The 16,681-nt window shown below is 43.4% G+C and overlaps 1 protein-coding gene across 1 annotated transcript in view; it reads left to right on the top strand.

Annotated features, from left to right (window-relative positions):
- LOC145409360 (uncharacterized) overlaps window positions 1–16,681 on the top strand; it is a 108,175-nt gene that overhangs the window by 54,686 nt on the left and 36,808 nt on the right. Inside the window, exon 4 of the mRNA XM_080279830.1 lies at window positions 3,378–3,457. Within this exon, the coding sequence (XP_080135956.1) occupies window positions 3,378–3,457 (80 nt within the window). The remainder of the gene's footprint in view (window positions 1–3,377; window positions 3,458–16,681) is intronic.

The following is a 16,681-nucleotide window of genomic DNA, read 5'->3' as shown; positions in this document are numbered from 1 at the left end:
GAAGGCCCAGATTTTTCCGTGCACGCCAGGCCAACACCGGGGCCATTTTTTGAAGTTTCGAAAATTGATTTTTTTTTCATGCCATATTGAAGAGAAAGTTCAGATGCACCTAACAGTGCAATTCCCTGCTTCCTAGATGCATTTTATTGCTTGCAATGGAGTGCAGAAGTTGCAGAAATATTGGGAACCGATATCCGCTGCCCAGGGGCGCTGCTGCAACGCAATTGGGCAGGTGTTGTTGTTGTTTTTTTTTACCTCCCAAAACAATACGAATGGTGCTGAAATGTTGTACATATATGAGATATGATGATATTGAATGATTTCAGTACATAATCTGTTAGGAATGGGAGAAATAAATAAGTTTACAGACGGGGGGTAAACATATTTTTTCTGTAATAACATGTTCATCTTTCTCTACCATTTTACGTTCATCTTGATCATTTTACCTTGTTATTTTCGAAATATACAGTATATTGCTGTCTCATAAACAAGGTGGTTGTATGTGTTTTGCAAGGGAGGAAAAAGACTGTATTTTCTGTCTGGGTCGTGATAATGGGTGTAACTATGTGTTTTTAGGCATGGCCACGAATGAAAAAATCGTACATCCACTCGTCATGACAGCAGGTAGTAAACTGACAGATGATATGTGAGAGGGTGAAGTCAAGGTCATTCTCATGTCCCAGATTTTCATTCACTTCCCGAAGGTTTTTGCAGTTTTTTACAAGTTTCACTGCATCAATTGATCCAAGCCGTTACAACAAACCTGAGCAAATAAGTAAAGATACCAAGACAAAAATGTATTTTTCACTTATTATCATGTCTTTTTTGTATGTGCCTGTATTACTTCATAATCGTAAGTAGGTGGTTTTGTGTGTTTTGCAAGAGAGGACAAAGATGATATGTTCTGCCTGGGTCGAGATATTGGGTGTAGTTGTGCTTGTTTAACCCGCGCCGTCCCGGCGACGTGAATGAATGCGGCAACATTGCAAGGTCTCTAATTTGCACAATTTTCAATTTTCGTGAGTGATTTCATGAGTGATTTTTGGCACGTATACACGGGACACCTTCCTCTATTCCTCTACAAGATGCCAAGCAGGAACAATGCCTTACACCGCATAACCTCCCCCCCCTCCTGCACGCCATTGTCTCGGCAATTCACCTGTTACCAGTGACCTGGCAAATAAAGACATTCAGGGCCAGAGTGATTCCCCAATCGATGACAATGTGGAGGACAAAGTTTACATAGCATTAGAGGAAGAAACAGTCAGAAATGATGATCAGGTAATGTGAGAAAAAAAAGGTCATGAATGGTGATGAGTTAGTTAGTGAAACAATGTTTATAATGCCTATATTATTGTTTGAAAACCAATATACTCTTGTACTACATATAAATTCGTACCAAGTAAATTAATAAATACTGTTTATGAGTGGATAAAATAGTTACCCTCCCATAGAACTCGTTTTCTTTGGTGCCAGCCTGTTAGAAAACCCAGTCAGGTAAGGAAGTACTCGTACCTAAATCGGGTATTTTAAACCTCAGGTGAGCGATTTCTCTATGAATTTTCGATGTTTCTCACCAAAAGCGGATACTTGAGCCAAAAAAATAAAAGGTCCAAAAACGTCGGGATGGGGCGGGTTAAGCATGGCTAAGGGTGAAAAAATCGAGAATCCACTCATCACAGCAGCAGGCTTTGAACTGCTTGATGAGGTGTAAGGGAGTGTAGTATAGGTCAGTGTGAAGACGTTCAGAACATTCGTTCACTTCCCAAAAATTTTTGCAGTTTTTTATAGGCCACGCTCAAACGATGCCTGCGGCCGTTGATCGGCTAAACGTCATTCAACGCCGGCGGCCATGGAGGGGTTAATAGCCCTTTATTATATCTTATGGTGGATAGAAAGTCTTTAACCATAACACACTGTATTCATGCAAGTCTTTAACCAAATTGTGCTTTATTCATGCAGTTGAGTTGAAAAAAAAGGGGGGGGGGGTCTTCCATAGAGCCAGAGTAGGAACATAGGTGAAAATATGGGTGTTCTTTTCCCCACTGACAATCCACGAGGATTGTGGAAAGTATTAAGAATATAATTTATGGAGCAACTGGGAAGTTGTTGAATGCCGTGTAGAGTATCTATGAGGGTGCCAAGGCTGCAGTGTATGTGGACAGTGAACTGAGTGAATGTTTCAATTATTTTGAAGGTTGGATTGAAACAGGGATGTGTCATGTCTCCGTGGTTGTTCAGCCTGTATATGGGTGGGGTTATAAAAGAGATACATGGTAGGGTAGTGAATGTTGAAGCAGCCCTAATGAGATAGGGAAGTGTTTGGAAACAAACTCCCTGTACTGTTGTTTGCAGATGACACTGTGTTGCTAAATGAAGACGAAGGGGAGCTGCAAGGCATGGTGAATGAGTTTGGGAGAGTGTGTCAGAAACAGAGTCTAAAGGTGAATGTAGGGAAGAGTAAAGTTATGCTCTTCGAGAGGAATGAAGTCAGTGAATGTACAGTGAGGTTGGATGAGGAGGAAATGGAAAATGTGAGTGTGTTTAAGTACTTGGGTAGTGTGATCAGTAAGGATGGAAGTTTAGAGGATGGAGTGCTTGAAAAGGTACATCAAGGAAGAAAGGTTGCTGGTTCTTTGAAAGCATAAGAAACAGGGAAGTGAGCATGGAAGTGAAAAAGTTACTGGATGACAGTATTGTGATACCACCTCTAATGTATGGAAGTGAGGATTGGACCTTGTTGGCCACCTCTAATGTATGGAAGTGAGGCTTGGACCTTGTTGGAGGGACACAGGTCAAGAGTGAGAGCGGTGGAAATGTGTTATTTGAGAGGAGCATTTGAAGTCACATGGAGAGACAAACTGACAAATGAGAAAGTGAAGGAGTGTTGTGGTATGGATGTGGACATTGATGTGATAGGAAGCGTTAGAAGAAACACATTGACGTGGTTGGCCATGTGAAACAGATGGAGAGCGAGAGATTGACGAGGAGAGTGTATGTGAGTGCGGTGGAGGAGCGGGAGAGGGAGAGAGAAGCCAAGGATGAGATGGAGGGATGGAGTGGAGAGGTATATGAGATAGGTGGGTGTGAGCTGGGAGCTTGACTGAGATATGGCTGGGGACAGGGCGACATGGAGGTGATTTGTTTGTAACCACCCCTTACGGGATTAAGGAGCATGGCAATGGACAGATAAATAGTGTCTCCTTTTGTGCAGAGCTTATTTCCACTATACTTTTTGGCACTATATTAACTGCTTGAAAAGATTGGCCACTGTACATGAGCCCATATTTTATGTTAGACAAAAAAATCATCCTCTAGCCTAATTTTGATTGAGAATCTTACTCAGCGTTTGAAGTAATTTCTCATGTCTTCAACAGGTGGTCAGATTAGTTTTGATGTGTTTCCCAAAGGATGGGACAAGACTTACTGCTTACGATTTATTGAAAAGGACTATAAGGTAAGTCAGAAAGGAGGTATTGTAGTATGTGCTAATTACAGCAAGTCTTTATTAAGCATTTTCTTTTCATTTTTTGTTTTGCTTTGTTAACTTTTCATTACATAGTACCATTTCAGTTTCCTTTAAAATTCATGTGCCTGTTTTCTCCAATTTACAGTATACGTACCAGTTGTATAGAAATTTTTTTTCCTATTTTAGAATACATCCCTTACTGACAGTGAGGACTGGATTCAGCATTCATGTACATTACTGTATTCAGTTACATGTAAATATACTGCTTCTGTATGATTTTTTTTTTTTTTTTTTTTTTTTTTTTTGTAGATGAGTACATTTACCTTAGGGAACACCTCTAGCAGTGAAGAGGTTAGCAGTAATCTTCAGTAGCTTCTTCATGGCAATAGATCTCCACCCAAAGCTACTTAAGAACTTTAATGGCAGTAGTGGTAGTGATGGTGGTGGTGGTATTAACTGCAGTAGTAGTAGTTCTGTTGTAGTACAGTGAGCCCTTGGTTATCATCCATAATTGGTACCATATGTGGTTTGTGATAATGGAATTCCACAATAATGAATGCATAGAACCTGTGGGAGTAGACTTTAGCACTAGTAGAGCAGGGCGATACTTGCAAGGTCAATGGAAAGCTGATGACATGGAGAGGTGGAGCTCCTGTTTCTTCAGCCCTCGGGACTAGTTCCAGACCATCCCCCTTTGCTGAACTTTTTCAGTGTTTCCGTAACACAGAGAATAGGTCAGCATACTCTCCAGTACAAGTTTCTCTAACTGTCAACAACAAACTACATGCACATTACACACTACACTTCCTTTTCAAAATTCAACCAAAATGGTGTCATTTAACCAAGCCTCGGAGTCCCCAAGGGGGGAGGGGACCATAAATGCCCCCACCATCTTCCCACAACCCAACAAGATGCCTGGAACCACTGTCTGACTTACTTCTTCATTTCTGCAACATTTACGGCCTTTCCTCTAACTTTCTTTGTTGAGCACCACCTCTTCTCCTTTAAAGTTCACCATCTCTTTCTAACTGAGACTCAGCTGTCTGAGGCAACTGATAGCAAACCCTTCTCTGTATCCTCCTATTTTCTCTATACTCACTTCAAAGCCAAAGGTGGCTGTTGTTTATATGTATGCAATGACCTATCTCTTGTGTTCCTTAATTCCTCTGAATTCTCTACTCTCTGGCTTCAGCTTACCTGTTGTTCTATGACTGAATATATCTGTACTGTGTACTTATCCCCCAATTCTTCTGACTATGAAAAATTCTTTTACTGTCTTACATTTGCTATGGAACACATCCTATCCATCTCTCCTTTCTCTGAAATCTCCATTCTAGGAGAGTTCAGTGTTCACTACCACCTTCGGTTTCCTCTTCATTCACTGTTCTTCTTGGTGAACAATCCTACATCTTTTCTATCCTTAATAACCCAGAGCAACTTGTCCAGCACCCTACCCATATCCCTGTCTGCCTTGGAGAGAGTTCCAACATACTTGACCTCTTCTTTATAAGTAATCGTTCTGCTTATGCTGTAAATCTTTCCTCTTTGTTGGGCTCCTCTGTTCAAAATCTTGTCACCTTACTCTGTCCTATTGCTCTAATACGGCCTGTGGACTCTCCAAAGAAACGTCGTCTGTGGCACTTTGGAGCTGCTGATTGGGAGGCCTTCAGGCTGTGTTTTTTTCATTTTCCCTGGAATGATTATTGCTTCCATGGCCAAGAGCCATTTGAGTGTGCCATGCACATTACAGAGGTTATTCTCTTGGGCATGGAAGTATACATTCCCTTCTCATATCCACATACTAATGCATAAAAAACCTTGGTTAAATCACACTTATTCTAATGCTGTCCGCAACAAGAAGGCTTGCAAAAGGTACCGGAGTCTACCCACCCTTGAATCTCACCTTTGTTATATTTCTGCCTGGAATCATGCTGAGTCTGTTCTTTGCTCTGCAAAAAATAATTTCATCCATACTAAATGCTCTTTGAGAGAGGTGAAGTCAGTGAATGTACAGTACAGCGAGGTTGGATGGTGAGGAATTGGAAAATGTGAGTACAATTTAAGTACTTGGATAGTGTGATGAGTAAGGATGGAGGTTTGGAGGGTGAAGTGCTTGAAAGGGTACAGCAGGGAAGAAAGGTTGCTGGTTCCTTGAAAGCAGTGATAAGAAACAGGGAAGTGAGCATGGAAGTGAAAAAGTTACTACATGACGGTATTGTGATACCAACTCTTAACGTATGGAAGTGAAGCTTGGACGTTGCTGGAAGGACACAAGTAAAGAGTGAGAGCAGTGGAAATGAGTTATTTAAGAGGAGCCTGTGGAGTCACATGGAGAGACAGGTTGACAAATGGGGATATAAAGGAGCGTTGTGGTGTTGATGTGGATGTGATAGGAAGCGTTAGGAGGAATACACTGAGGTGGTTTGGCCATGTGGAGAGGATGGAGGGTGAAAGACTGACAAAGAGAGTGTATGTGAGTGAGGTGGAGGGGGGAAGAGGGAGGGGGAGGCGAGGATGAGATGGAGGGATAGAGTGGAGAAGTATATAAGAGAGGGGGGTGTGAGTTGGGAGCGGGGCAGTGAAGTGGCAGGGGACAGGGCGACGTGGAGACAGTTTGTTTGTGGCCACCCCGAATGGGATTGAGGCATCTGGCAATAGAGAGATAGATAGACTAAATGCTCTGAACTCTCCAACTCAAATTCTTCCCTGCTCTTTCTGGCACTTTGCCAAAAACTTTTCTGACAACTTTACCACATCATCCTTCCCTCCTCTTTTCCACTGATGGCTCTTTTGCTATTTCTTCTACTGATAGAGCAGAAATCTTCACTCAGACATTCTCCTCCAGTTCCACCTTAGACGATTGTGGTACTGTTCCTTCGTCACTTCCCCCCTCTGACTTCCTCATGGCTGACATTGAAACTTCATCAATTGATGTATTTTCTGCCATCACTGGCCTCAATACTGATGAGGCATGTGGGCCTGATTGGGTCCCTCTGTTGTCCTCATGAACTGTGCATCTGTGCTTACACCCTGCCTAGGTAAACTCTTTCATCTTTGTCTGTCAACTTGCTCCTTTCCTTCTTGGTGGAAGTTTGCTCTCATTCAGCCTGTCCCAAAGAAGGGTGACCATTCCCAGCCCTCTAACTATCATCTAGTTGCTTTAACATCCTGTATTTCAACATTTTTCAAGTCTGTTCTTAACAAAAAAAATTTTAAAGCATTTTTCCTATCACAATCTTCTTTCTGATCATCAGTATGGGTTCTGCCAGGGATGCTCTATTGGTGATCTTCTCACCTACCTTTCAAACTCCTGATCATCCATCTTTTAGGATTTTGGTAAAAGTTTTGCTAATGCACTTGAGATCTCAAACACTTTCGATCTTTAATTTCCAAACTACAGTACCCTTTTATGGTTTCTATCCTTCTATCTGTGTCTTCATCTCTAGCTTCCTTTCTGGTTGTTCTATTGCTGCTGTTGTAGACAGCCACCGTTCGTCTCCTAGAGCTGTCAATAGTGGTGTTCCTCAGGGCTCTGTCCTATCACCAGCTTTCTTCCTTTTATTCATCAGTGACCTTCTGAGCTGAACATCTAACCCTATCCATTCATATGCTGATGACTCCACCTTTCGCCTTTCCATTCACTTCCCGCAGAATCCATCTCGACAGTTGCGTCAGCAGACAAGGGATGAGGCTATGGCACTCCTAATGTCAGACTTGGCTCATATCTCTGATTGGGGTAAAAATAACCTTGTTTTTCATGCATCAAAAACTCTGTTCTTACATCTGTCAACCCAACAAAATCTTCCACAGGAGTACCCTCTAATTTTTTTACAATATCCAGCTAATCCTGCATCATCTTTAAACACACTAGGGGTTTCATTCTCTCAAGATTTTTTTTTTTTTTTTTTACGTGTCCGACTCTGGGCAAAGGCTTCAGGGCCTATTTCTTGGAGGCAGTGACCTATTCCAAGGCCCAGTAGTCTTCCTACACCTCCACATGTCACCACTTTGGTGCTAACACCCACCATCCATAATGAATACATGCTAGGGCTGTCCCATACAGGACTGGTGTATTGGTATTAGCGGAAGAATTTTTGCGACATGTTGGCGGGTCATCTGGTAGATCAGAAAAGTCTGCTTTTAGGAAATTCAAATCCTTAAACTGTTCCCTGCCCCAGCCGGGATTCGATCCTGGGTCCATTAGGACTGCAGGCCGCTTCTCTACCGATTCAGCCACCTCTCTTGTAAAATCTGCACCCAAGAGATTGGGTGTGCTAAGCCGACTCTGTACCTTCTTTGCCCCTGCAAAGTTGTTGACTTTATACACAAGTTTTATTTGTCTCTGTGTAGAGTACAACTCTTATGTGTGGGGAGGCTCCTCATACAGAGCTCTTCTCAGCAGGGTGGAGTTGAAGGCTTTTCATCTCATTAACTCTCCTCCTCTTACTGGCTCCCTTCAACCTCTGTTGAAGATGCACTGTTGCATCTTTATCACTTTTCTATCACTGCTTCAGTGGTCACTACTCCTCTGAACTGCCTGCTTGCATCCCTCCACCACTACAGCAGGCATGTAGCACCCATCAAGCAACAAACTCTCAGTCCTTTTCTGTCCAACTCTCTAGTGCAAGAGTTACCCGTTACTCCCAGTCCTTCATGTATGCAACAGGTCAACTCTAGAATTGTCTCCCTCTGTCTGTTTTTCCTACAATCTCCAGTCTTTCAAATGCAGTGTGCCCAGGCATCTCGAAATAAATGGATCTTTTGGCTCTGTTATCTTGTTTTTTTTTTTTTTTCCTCAGAGTGAGCAATTTGCAGGCCCCTGACCTTTGGTTCCATCTTCATTGCAATAAAAAAAAAAGGGGGGAGGGGCACCCTGAGCTCATATCCCAATTTTCCCCTTTTCGTCAATTGAGACCCATTATTAAATACATTACATGATGTTATGGTAAGTACCAGAAACACACATAGACATGGTTGGGAAAGTGATGACAAGAACACATTTTATCAGGCTATCAGTCTATAGCCAGAAACCTTAATCCAGTAAGGGGTGGCCACACACAGATCACCTCCATGTCACCCTGTCCCTTGCCATTTTGCTGCCCTTCCCTCATCTCACACCACTCCCTCTAATGTATCTCTTCAGTCCATCCCACCATCTCATCCTTGATCTCCCCCTCCCTCTCCCATCCTCCACCTCACTTACATACACTCTCCGCATTAGTCTCTCACTCTCCATCCTCTCATCATAGCCAAACTGTCTCAGTGTATTTTCCCTAATGCTTTCTATCACATCCACATCCATACCACAATGCTCCTTCACTTCCTCATTTGTCAGTCTATGTAACTCCACCTACTCCTCTCAAATATCTCATTTCCATTGCTCTCACTCTTGACTAGTGTCCCTCCAACAAGGTCTAGGCTTTGCTTCCATAAGTTAGAGTTGGTAATACTATCATGCAGCAACTTTTTTACTTCCATTCTCAATTCTCAATTTCTTACCACTGCTTTCAAAGAACCAACAATCTTTCTTCCCTGTTCTACACTTTCAAGCACTTCATCCTTTAAACTTCCATCCTTGCTCATCACACTACTCAGGTACAGCAATCCCTCATTTATCCGGACATAATAGAGCCAAAGGCACGTCCGGGTAATGGCAACATCTGGATAATGAACACTATTCCCCTACCCTACCCAGACCCTGCCTATACCCACCTCCAACTTATACCTAACCTATTTGTCCAGTACCTGTGCTTAATTTGGCAGAGTTTTCTGGTCATTCAGGCATATTTAGACATCATAACACACATATATCCAAAGTAATGGTAAACACCAAGAAAACCATGCAGAAAAAACACTGAAAACCAAAAAACACCCTACCTATACACTACTGTATATACAGTACCCCTCCTTATTTTGGCAGTGTTTTGAGGTCATTCTACCATATTTTGACATCAAAGCATACATAGAACTATTTCCAAAATAATTTGCAACACCAAGAAAATCATGCAAAAAAAAAAAAAAAAAAAAAAAAAAACATTGAAAACCAAGACACCCTACCTAAACACTACTGAATGTACAGTACCCCTTCTTATTTTGGCAGTGTCTTCTGGCCATTCTGCCATATTTTGACATCAAAACATACCTAGGATTATCCAAAATAATTTTCAACACCAAGAAAACCATGGGAAAAAAAAAAAAAAAAAATCAGAACAAAAAACACCCTACCTAAACACTACTCTATTTACAGTACCCCTCCTATTTTTGGCACTGTTTTGAGGTCATTCTGCCATATTGTGAGAGCAAAACATACATAGGATTATCCTAAATAAATTTTAACACCAAGGAAACTACGAAAGAAACCTAAAGTTACCTGCCGAAAAACATTCGATTGGGGCACTTACCACCCACTGCACTGCAGACAGGCTTCTTAACCTGCACACCTCCAGCAGGCGTAGAGTTGTCCCATGTGGTCCAGTGGCAAACATTTGCACCTAGCAAAATTCCAATAACTCCTCCTCCACATCCTCCTGAAACTGCTGGAGCTGAGCGATGAGCAGTGATGTACAGTGCAGTGATGGTGGCCAGCCTACCTCAGGAGACTCTGAAGACAGGCGCAAATTTATGTCCAGCGGGGACTTAACGGCCATCCACGTGCTCGGGTATGGGTCCGACGGTGAAGGCAGGAGACAAGGTGGTGGTGGTGGTGGTGGTGGTGATGGTGAGAATGGGCTGGCACTCATGGAGGTTGTAGGCTTCAAGAAGGAGCCGATCCTGGTCTGACAGTAGGACGGATTATTCTGCCGGAGGATGACGACATCCCGGACTTCCCATAGCTCCATCAGCTGGCAGAGCAGCACCAATTCCCTGTCACAATGCAGGTGCTCAGCATACTCCAGCACCCCCTGCAGGTAACCACGGAGGACACTGAGACAAGGGATTGAAGGAGTTGCGGAGGGCTGCAAGTCAGGGTCCTCATTCTCGTCCTCATCGGTCCTACTGTCCTCTTCCGTGCCCACAGAGGCAGTAGCAATGATCTCCTCATCAGACATGGTCTGATAACTAGGATCACCGCCGTCATCGTCTAGCCAATCCCTCACGTCATCGACATCCACCTGCTCTCCTGCTGGTCGAAGGTGACTGGAAATCATCCATGTCAAACACCTCAGAATCAAACCCCTCGGATTCGATTCCCTGCAGGAGGCAAGACCAACCACTTTCGAGGGTTTTCAAGGAGACTTCCTTCTATTCTTTCGCCCAGTTGAACGCTGCAGACTTCAGGTTGTAATGCTGAAGATTCTGCAAGGTCTGCTTCCCACTTGTGTCCTCCACCGCATCCTCGTCCTCCAGCACACCATCACCTCGTTCAGGAACCTCCGGTGGTACAGTCTCTTCACAGCCACGATCACACCCTGGTCCATTGGTTGAATCAGAGCATTCATATTAAGTGGCAGAAACATGCACCTAATCTGCCTGTCAAAAGCAACCAAATCCTTCTCAGACAGATGCTTGGGGGCATTGTCCAGGAGCAGGAGTGCCTTCACCTGGTCGCAAGTGATACCAAGGACCTCCATTTGATAATGGATAACCTCCTTGAAGAAATGTCTGTGGAACCAATCTCTGAAGATCTTACCGGTAAACCAGGCCTTCACAGAATGGTACCACACAACAGGCAGGCCATCCATCAACCCACAGAGACAGTGTAGTTGTTCTGCACGTCCAACAACAATGAGTTTGAGGCATTGCATCCCATTAACTTTGACACAGCACAAAACAGAGACATGTTGTTTGGACAACTTCCAACCGGGCACAGTCTTCTCCCTTTCTGCAGCCAGGGTGTTGGTGGGCAAGGAGTGGTAGAACAGACAAGTTTCCTCAGCATTATAGACTTGACCAAGGGCAAGCCCTTGTCCTTGATCAGGTGTTGCACTTTCTGGCGAAATGGGTCTAATTCCTTCGCTGCCGCATCTACAGCCTCATCATGTGCCTTACGGCCAGTGAGTCCATGGCGAAGCTGGAAGCGAAAGCGCCATCCCTTGGATGCCTTGAAGCCGTGCCTTTGTGCAGGCTTGCACACTTCTCAATAGCAGCCTTCACCTCAGCCCCACGCACTAGCACGCTGGCACCACGTTGCTGATGAAACCACATCAATGTCAACCGGTTGATAATGGCATGCTGGGCGTGGGCCATTACTTTCCTGTCGCCGTGACGTGTGCTTTCGGCGAAGTCCTCTCTGTACTGCATAAGCTTGTCGCATGACTTCTTGATATCAAGCAGTGTTGAACAGGCTAGATCATATTCATGAAGTATTCGTCCTGTGGTCCAGCCTGCATCAACCTTGTCCAATATCTCACATTTCTTCTCCAGGGTCAAAACCTTCCTCTTCTGCTTCTCAGGTGGTGGTGGGGCCATCACCACACACACAAGAATACAGCAGAGCAGGGCCACAACCTGAAGAAGGTAGGGAACCACCACAAACTCAGCCCCATGCACAGCCAATGTTGCAAGTGCTGCCACTCATTAGGGACAGAAAGGCGGGAACTGAGATGCAGGCTTGTGTTCACCAGGAAGCAGTACAGCGCTGCCATATCGTGGTTGCTTTTGAGCACAGAGGAATCAGAACGGGGCAAACTGGCAGCTGCATATAAGGTTCACTTCCCAATACCCAGACAAGGGTTAGTACATGACGACAACAGTGGATGACCAGTAAATCACAGCCCCAGGCAGTGTATGACTAATGCGGCCTGCCAGGCGACTCTGCCCATTCAGTAGGGAAGCAAACAGGCGCGCATGGTAGGTGGTTTTGCACTAATCCCGGAGGTCGGGGGACTCACGCCATTCAGTGTTGAGGCCGACGGGTAGTTTTATCGTACATTTACTCGTCGCTTGTGGTCTGTGTTACACGCATGGTGCCCACCTGTACCCCTCAGCCAGGAACAATTTTCACCTCGTCCTTTCAGAAATAACCATAGGATTTTCTTGAAAATATACTCAGTACATAGAAAATTACATAGGTTATCCTTATCTAACCTAACCAAACCTAACTTTTCCCATTAGGGCTGCTTGGCTAATGTGGCTGACTTTGGTATTGAAACGAATACCCATACCGAATGGAAATGTATTGTACAGTACTGTACTGTACATACACACATACAGTACTGTACTGTGTGCAGTACTATCTTATGCATTGTTACAGAAGTTACTGTACAGATATTGTAATCATATTGTTGGAAGGACTCTCTCTCTCTCTCTCTTTCTCTCTCTTTCTATTTGTATGTGTGTGTGTGTGTGTGTGTGTGTGTGTGTGTGTGTGTGTGTATTTACCTATTTGTAGTATACAGGAATTGAGCAAAGCTCGTGTTATCCTGTCTCCATATCCACGTTCATCTAGTCTACTTTTACACACATGATTGTTTTTTGCCTGCACCGCCTCTTCATCAGGTCGTTCCAAATATTTATGTATTTACCTAATATACCTAATTGTGATATACACGAAATGTGCTATGCTTATGGGTTCCCATCCTGTTTCTCAGTAAGTCAAATTTAGTTTTAAACTCGTTTAAGTTTTTAGAGTGGACAATCTCTTTGTCCAGGCTATTCCACAGGCCTATACTTCTATAAGAAAAGCTATATTTCTTGATATCCTTCAAGCAGCTTGACTTCTTCAATTTCATTCCGTGTCCTCTTGTTGCTCTCTTATCCCATATAAACAGATCTTCTCTGTCAAATAAATCTACTCCTATCATGGTCCTGAACACTGCAATCATGTCTCCCCTCTTTCTCCTTTCCTCTAAGGAAGGCAGATCCAGCTTTTCCAGCCTCTCTCTGTATGACAGATCTGCCAGACTGGGGACCATCTTCGTTGCTGTTCTTTGTATTCTCTCAATCTTGTTTATATCTTTCTTTTTGTGTGGAGACCACACTACCACTGCATATTCTAACCTGGGGCAGATCATGGCCATTATCAATTTTTTCATCATCTCCTCATCCATATAATGAAATGCTACTCTTACGTTAATCAAGAGTTTTTATGTCTCTCTAACTATCTTGTTAATATGTTTTTCAGGTGACAAACTAGCTTGGACTAGCACTCCCAAATCTTTCTCTTCTCTCGTTTTTGTGATTAATTCATTACCCAACAAATAATTCAGTGATGGCCTTTTGGTACTTTTACCCATTTTCAATATTTTACATTTCTTTACGTTAAATTTCATTTCCCACATCCAGCTCCAATCATGTATCCTATCCAGATCCTCTTGCAGCATTTTACAATCCTCCTCAACCTCTACCTTCCTCAAGATCTTTACATCATCAGCAAACAGACTTGCATAACTGTTCACTCCATCTACTATATCTATCTACCTATTGCCAGACGCCTCAATCCCGTTTGGGGTGGCCACAAACAAATCGCCTCCAAGTCGCCCTGTCCCCCGCCATTTCACTGCCCTGCTCCCAACTCACACCCCCCTCTCTCATATACCTCTCCACCCCATCCCTCCAGCTCATCCTCGGCCTCCCTCCCTCTTCCCCCTCCACCTCACTCACATACACTCTCTTCGTCAGTCTTTCACCCTCCATCCTCTCCACATGGCCAAACCACCTCAGTGTGTTCCTCATAACGCTTCCTATCACATCCACATCCACACCACAACGCTCCTTTATATCCTCATTCGTCAGCCTGTCTCTCCACGTGACTCCACAGGCTCCTCTTAAATAACTCATTTCCACTTCTCTCACTCTTGACTTGTGTCCTTCCAACAATGTCCAAGCTTCACTTCCGTACGTTAGAGTTGGTATCACAATACTGTCATGTAGTAACTTTTTCACTTCCATGCTCACTTCCCTGTTTCTTATCACTGCTTTCAAAGAACCAGCAACCTTTCTTCCCTGCTGTACCCTTTCAAGCACTTCACCCTCCAAACCTCCATCCTTACTCATCACACTACCCAAATACTTAAACGTACTCACATTTTCCAGTTCCTCACCATCTAACCTCGCTGTACATTCACTAACTTCACCTCTCTCAAGGACCATCACTTTACTCTTCCCTACATTCACCTTTAGGTTCCGTTTCTTACACACTCTCTCAAACTCATCCACCAAGCCTTGCAGCTCCCCTTCGTCTTCACTCAACAACACAGTATCATCTGCAAACAACAGTACAGGGAGTTTCCAAACACTATCCTCTCTCACCAGGGCCACTCCAACATCCACTACCCTACCTTGTACCTCTTTTATTACCCCATCCATGTACAGATTGAACAACCATGGAGACATGACACATCCCTGTTTCAACCCAACTTTCAAAGAGAAAAATTCACTTAGTTCACCATCCACACGCACTGCAGCCTTCGCACCATTGTACATACTCTTCACAGCATTCAACAACTTCCCATCTACTCCATATATTCTTAACACTTTCTGCAATCCTTGTCTATCCACCCTGTCATATGCTTTCTCCAAATCCATGAAAGCCGCATACAACTTCTTTCCCTTCTCTAGAAACTTTTCCACTAAAGATCTAAGAATGAATATCTGATCTACACAACCTCTTCCCTTCCTAAAGCCTCCCTGTTCTTCTCCAACTAATTTCTCTGTTCTTTCTCTAACTCTGTCTATAAGTATCCTACCATACACTTTTCCTATTATACTAAGAAGACAAATGACCCTATGATTACCACACACTTCTTTTTCCCCTTTTCCTTTGTACAAGGGAATAATTATACCTGACTTTCAATCCTCAGGGACTCTACCTTCCTCCCAGGCCAATCTGCACATCTTCCACATTCATTCTACTACTATCTCTCCCCCATGCTTCAGCATTTCACCACACACTCCATCAATTCCTGGGGCTTTCCCCGATTTAACTTTCTTCATTGCTTCCACAACTTCTATCCTACTGATTTCTTCCTGTCTTCTCACCTCCCTCCTTCTCCCAGCCATTCCCCAGCCACTTATACTCGCATTACTTCCATCCTCTACGTTCAACAATTCCTTAAAGTGTTCTCTCCATCTGCTCACTTTTTCTCCCTTCTCCACTAGTAATCTACCATTTTTATCTTTCACTCCCCTGCTAACTTCACTTCCACCCTGTCTTACTCTTTTCACTTCTCTCCAGAACATTTTCTTACAGTCCCTCCACTTTACACTTAAATTCCTTCCAAATTCCTCATCCACTCTCTTCTTACTCTCTCTTACTAATCTTTTCACCTCTCTCTTCCTTTCCACATATAACTCTCTCTTCTGCCTCTCAACTTCTTCCATGCCCCTATTTCTCATCCATTCATTGTATGCTTTCTTCTTTTGTGCCACAGCCTGTTTCATGTCATTTACATAAATCAGGAACATTACTGGCGCCAACACTGAGCCTTGAGGGACTCCACTTGTTACATCCCTCCATCCAGACATCCTATCCTTTATTACTGTCCTCATTTGTGTCTCTCTCAAAAGTCTTTCATCCATTCTAGGAGTTTCCCCTTCAGTCCTCCTATGTACTCTTACTCTAGTTTCCACATTAGTCTCATATGAAGTACCTTATCGAAGGCCATCTCTAAGTACACACAATCCATCCAACCATCTCTCTTCTGTACCACATCAATTGCTCTTGAGTAAAAGCTCAACAAGTTGGAAGCACATGACCTTCCATTTCTGAATCCAAACTGACATTTAGCCAAAATATTTATCTCTTCTAGATATTTTATCCATCTGTCTTTCAGGATTCTCTCACACAGTTTTGTGACAATGTTGGTTAGAGACACTGGTCTATAATTCAGGGGTTCTTCCCTGTTTCCTCCCTTATAAATTGGTACTACATTTGCCCTCTTCCATTGTTGTGGCACTTTCCCCTCTTCCAGAGAACACTCAATTAAACTGTGAATTCTATCCACCAGTTGTTCTCTGCATTCCTTCAGTACCCAAACAGAAATTCCATCAGGTCCTAGGGCTTTCCTTACATCTTGAGTTTCCAGTATTTTATACACTTCCTGTACCTCCACTTTTATATCTTTTATCACCGGTACATTTCTAATCACTCCCTCCCCTTCCACAAACTGCTTTTCGTTAGTGAAAACCGATTGGAAACATTTGTTCATTATTTCAGCTTGCACTGCTGCATCTTTATAGACCTCTCCTTCTACTTTCAGTTTGGTGATTCCTTCCTTTTGTTTCAGTTTGCCATCAACAAATCTGTAAAACAGTTTGGGTTCATCCTTGCAA

This window comes from Coenobita brevimanus, chromosome 80 (genome assembly GCF_032717465.1).
Source record: "Coenobita brevimanus isolate Jiangsu-jjx chromosome 80, ASM3271746v2, whole genome shotgun sequence".
Lineage (NCBI taxonomy): Eukaryota > Metazoa > Arthropoda > Malacostraca > Decapoda > Coenobitidae > Coenobita > Coenobita brevimanus.
The sequence above is the reverse complement of the archived record's forward strand: the minus strand, read 5'-3'. Positions and strand labels throughout refer to the sequence as shown.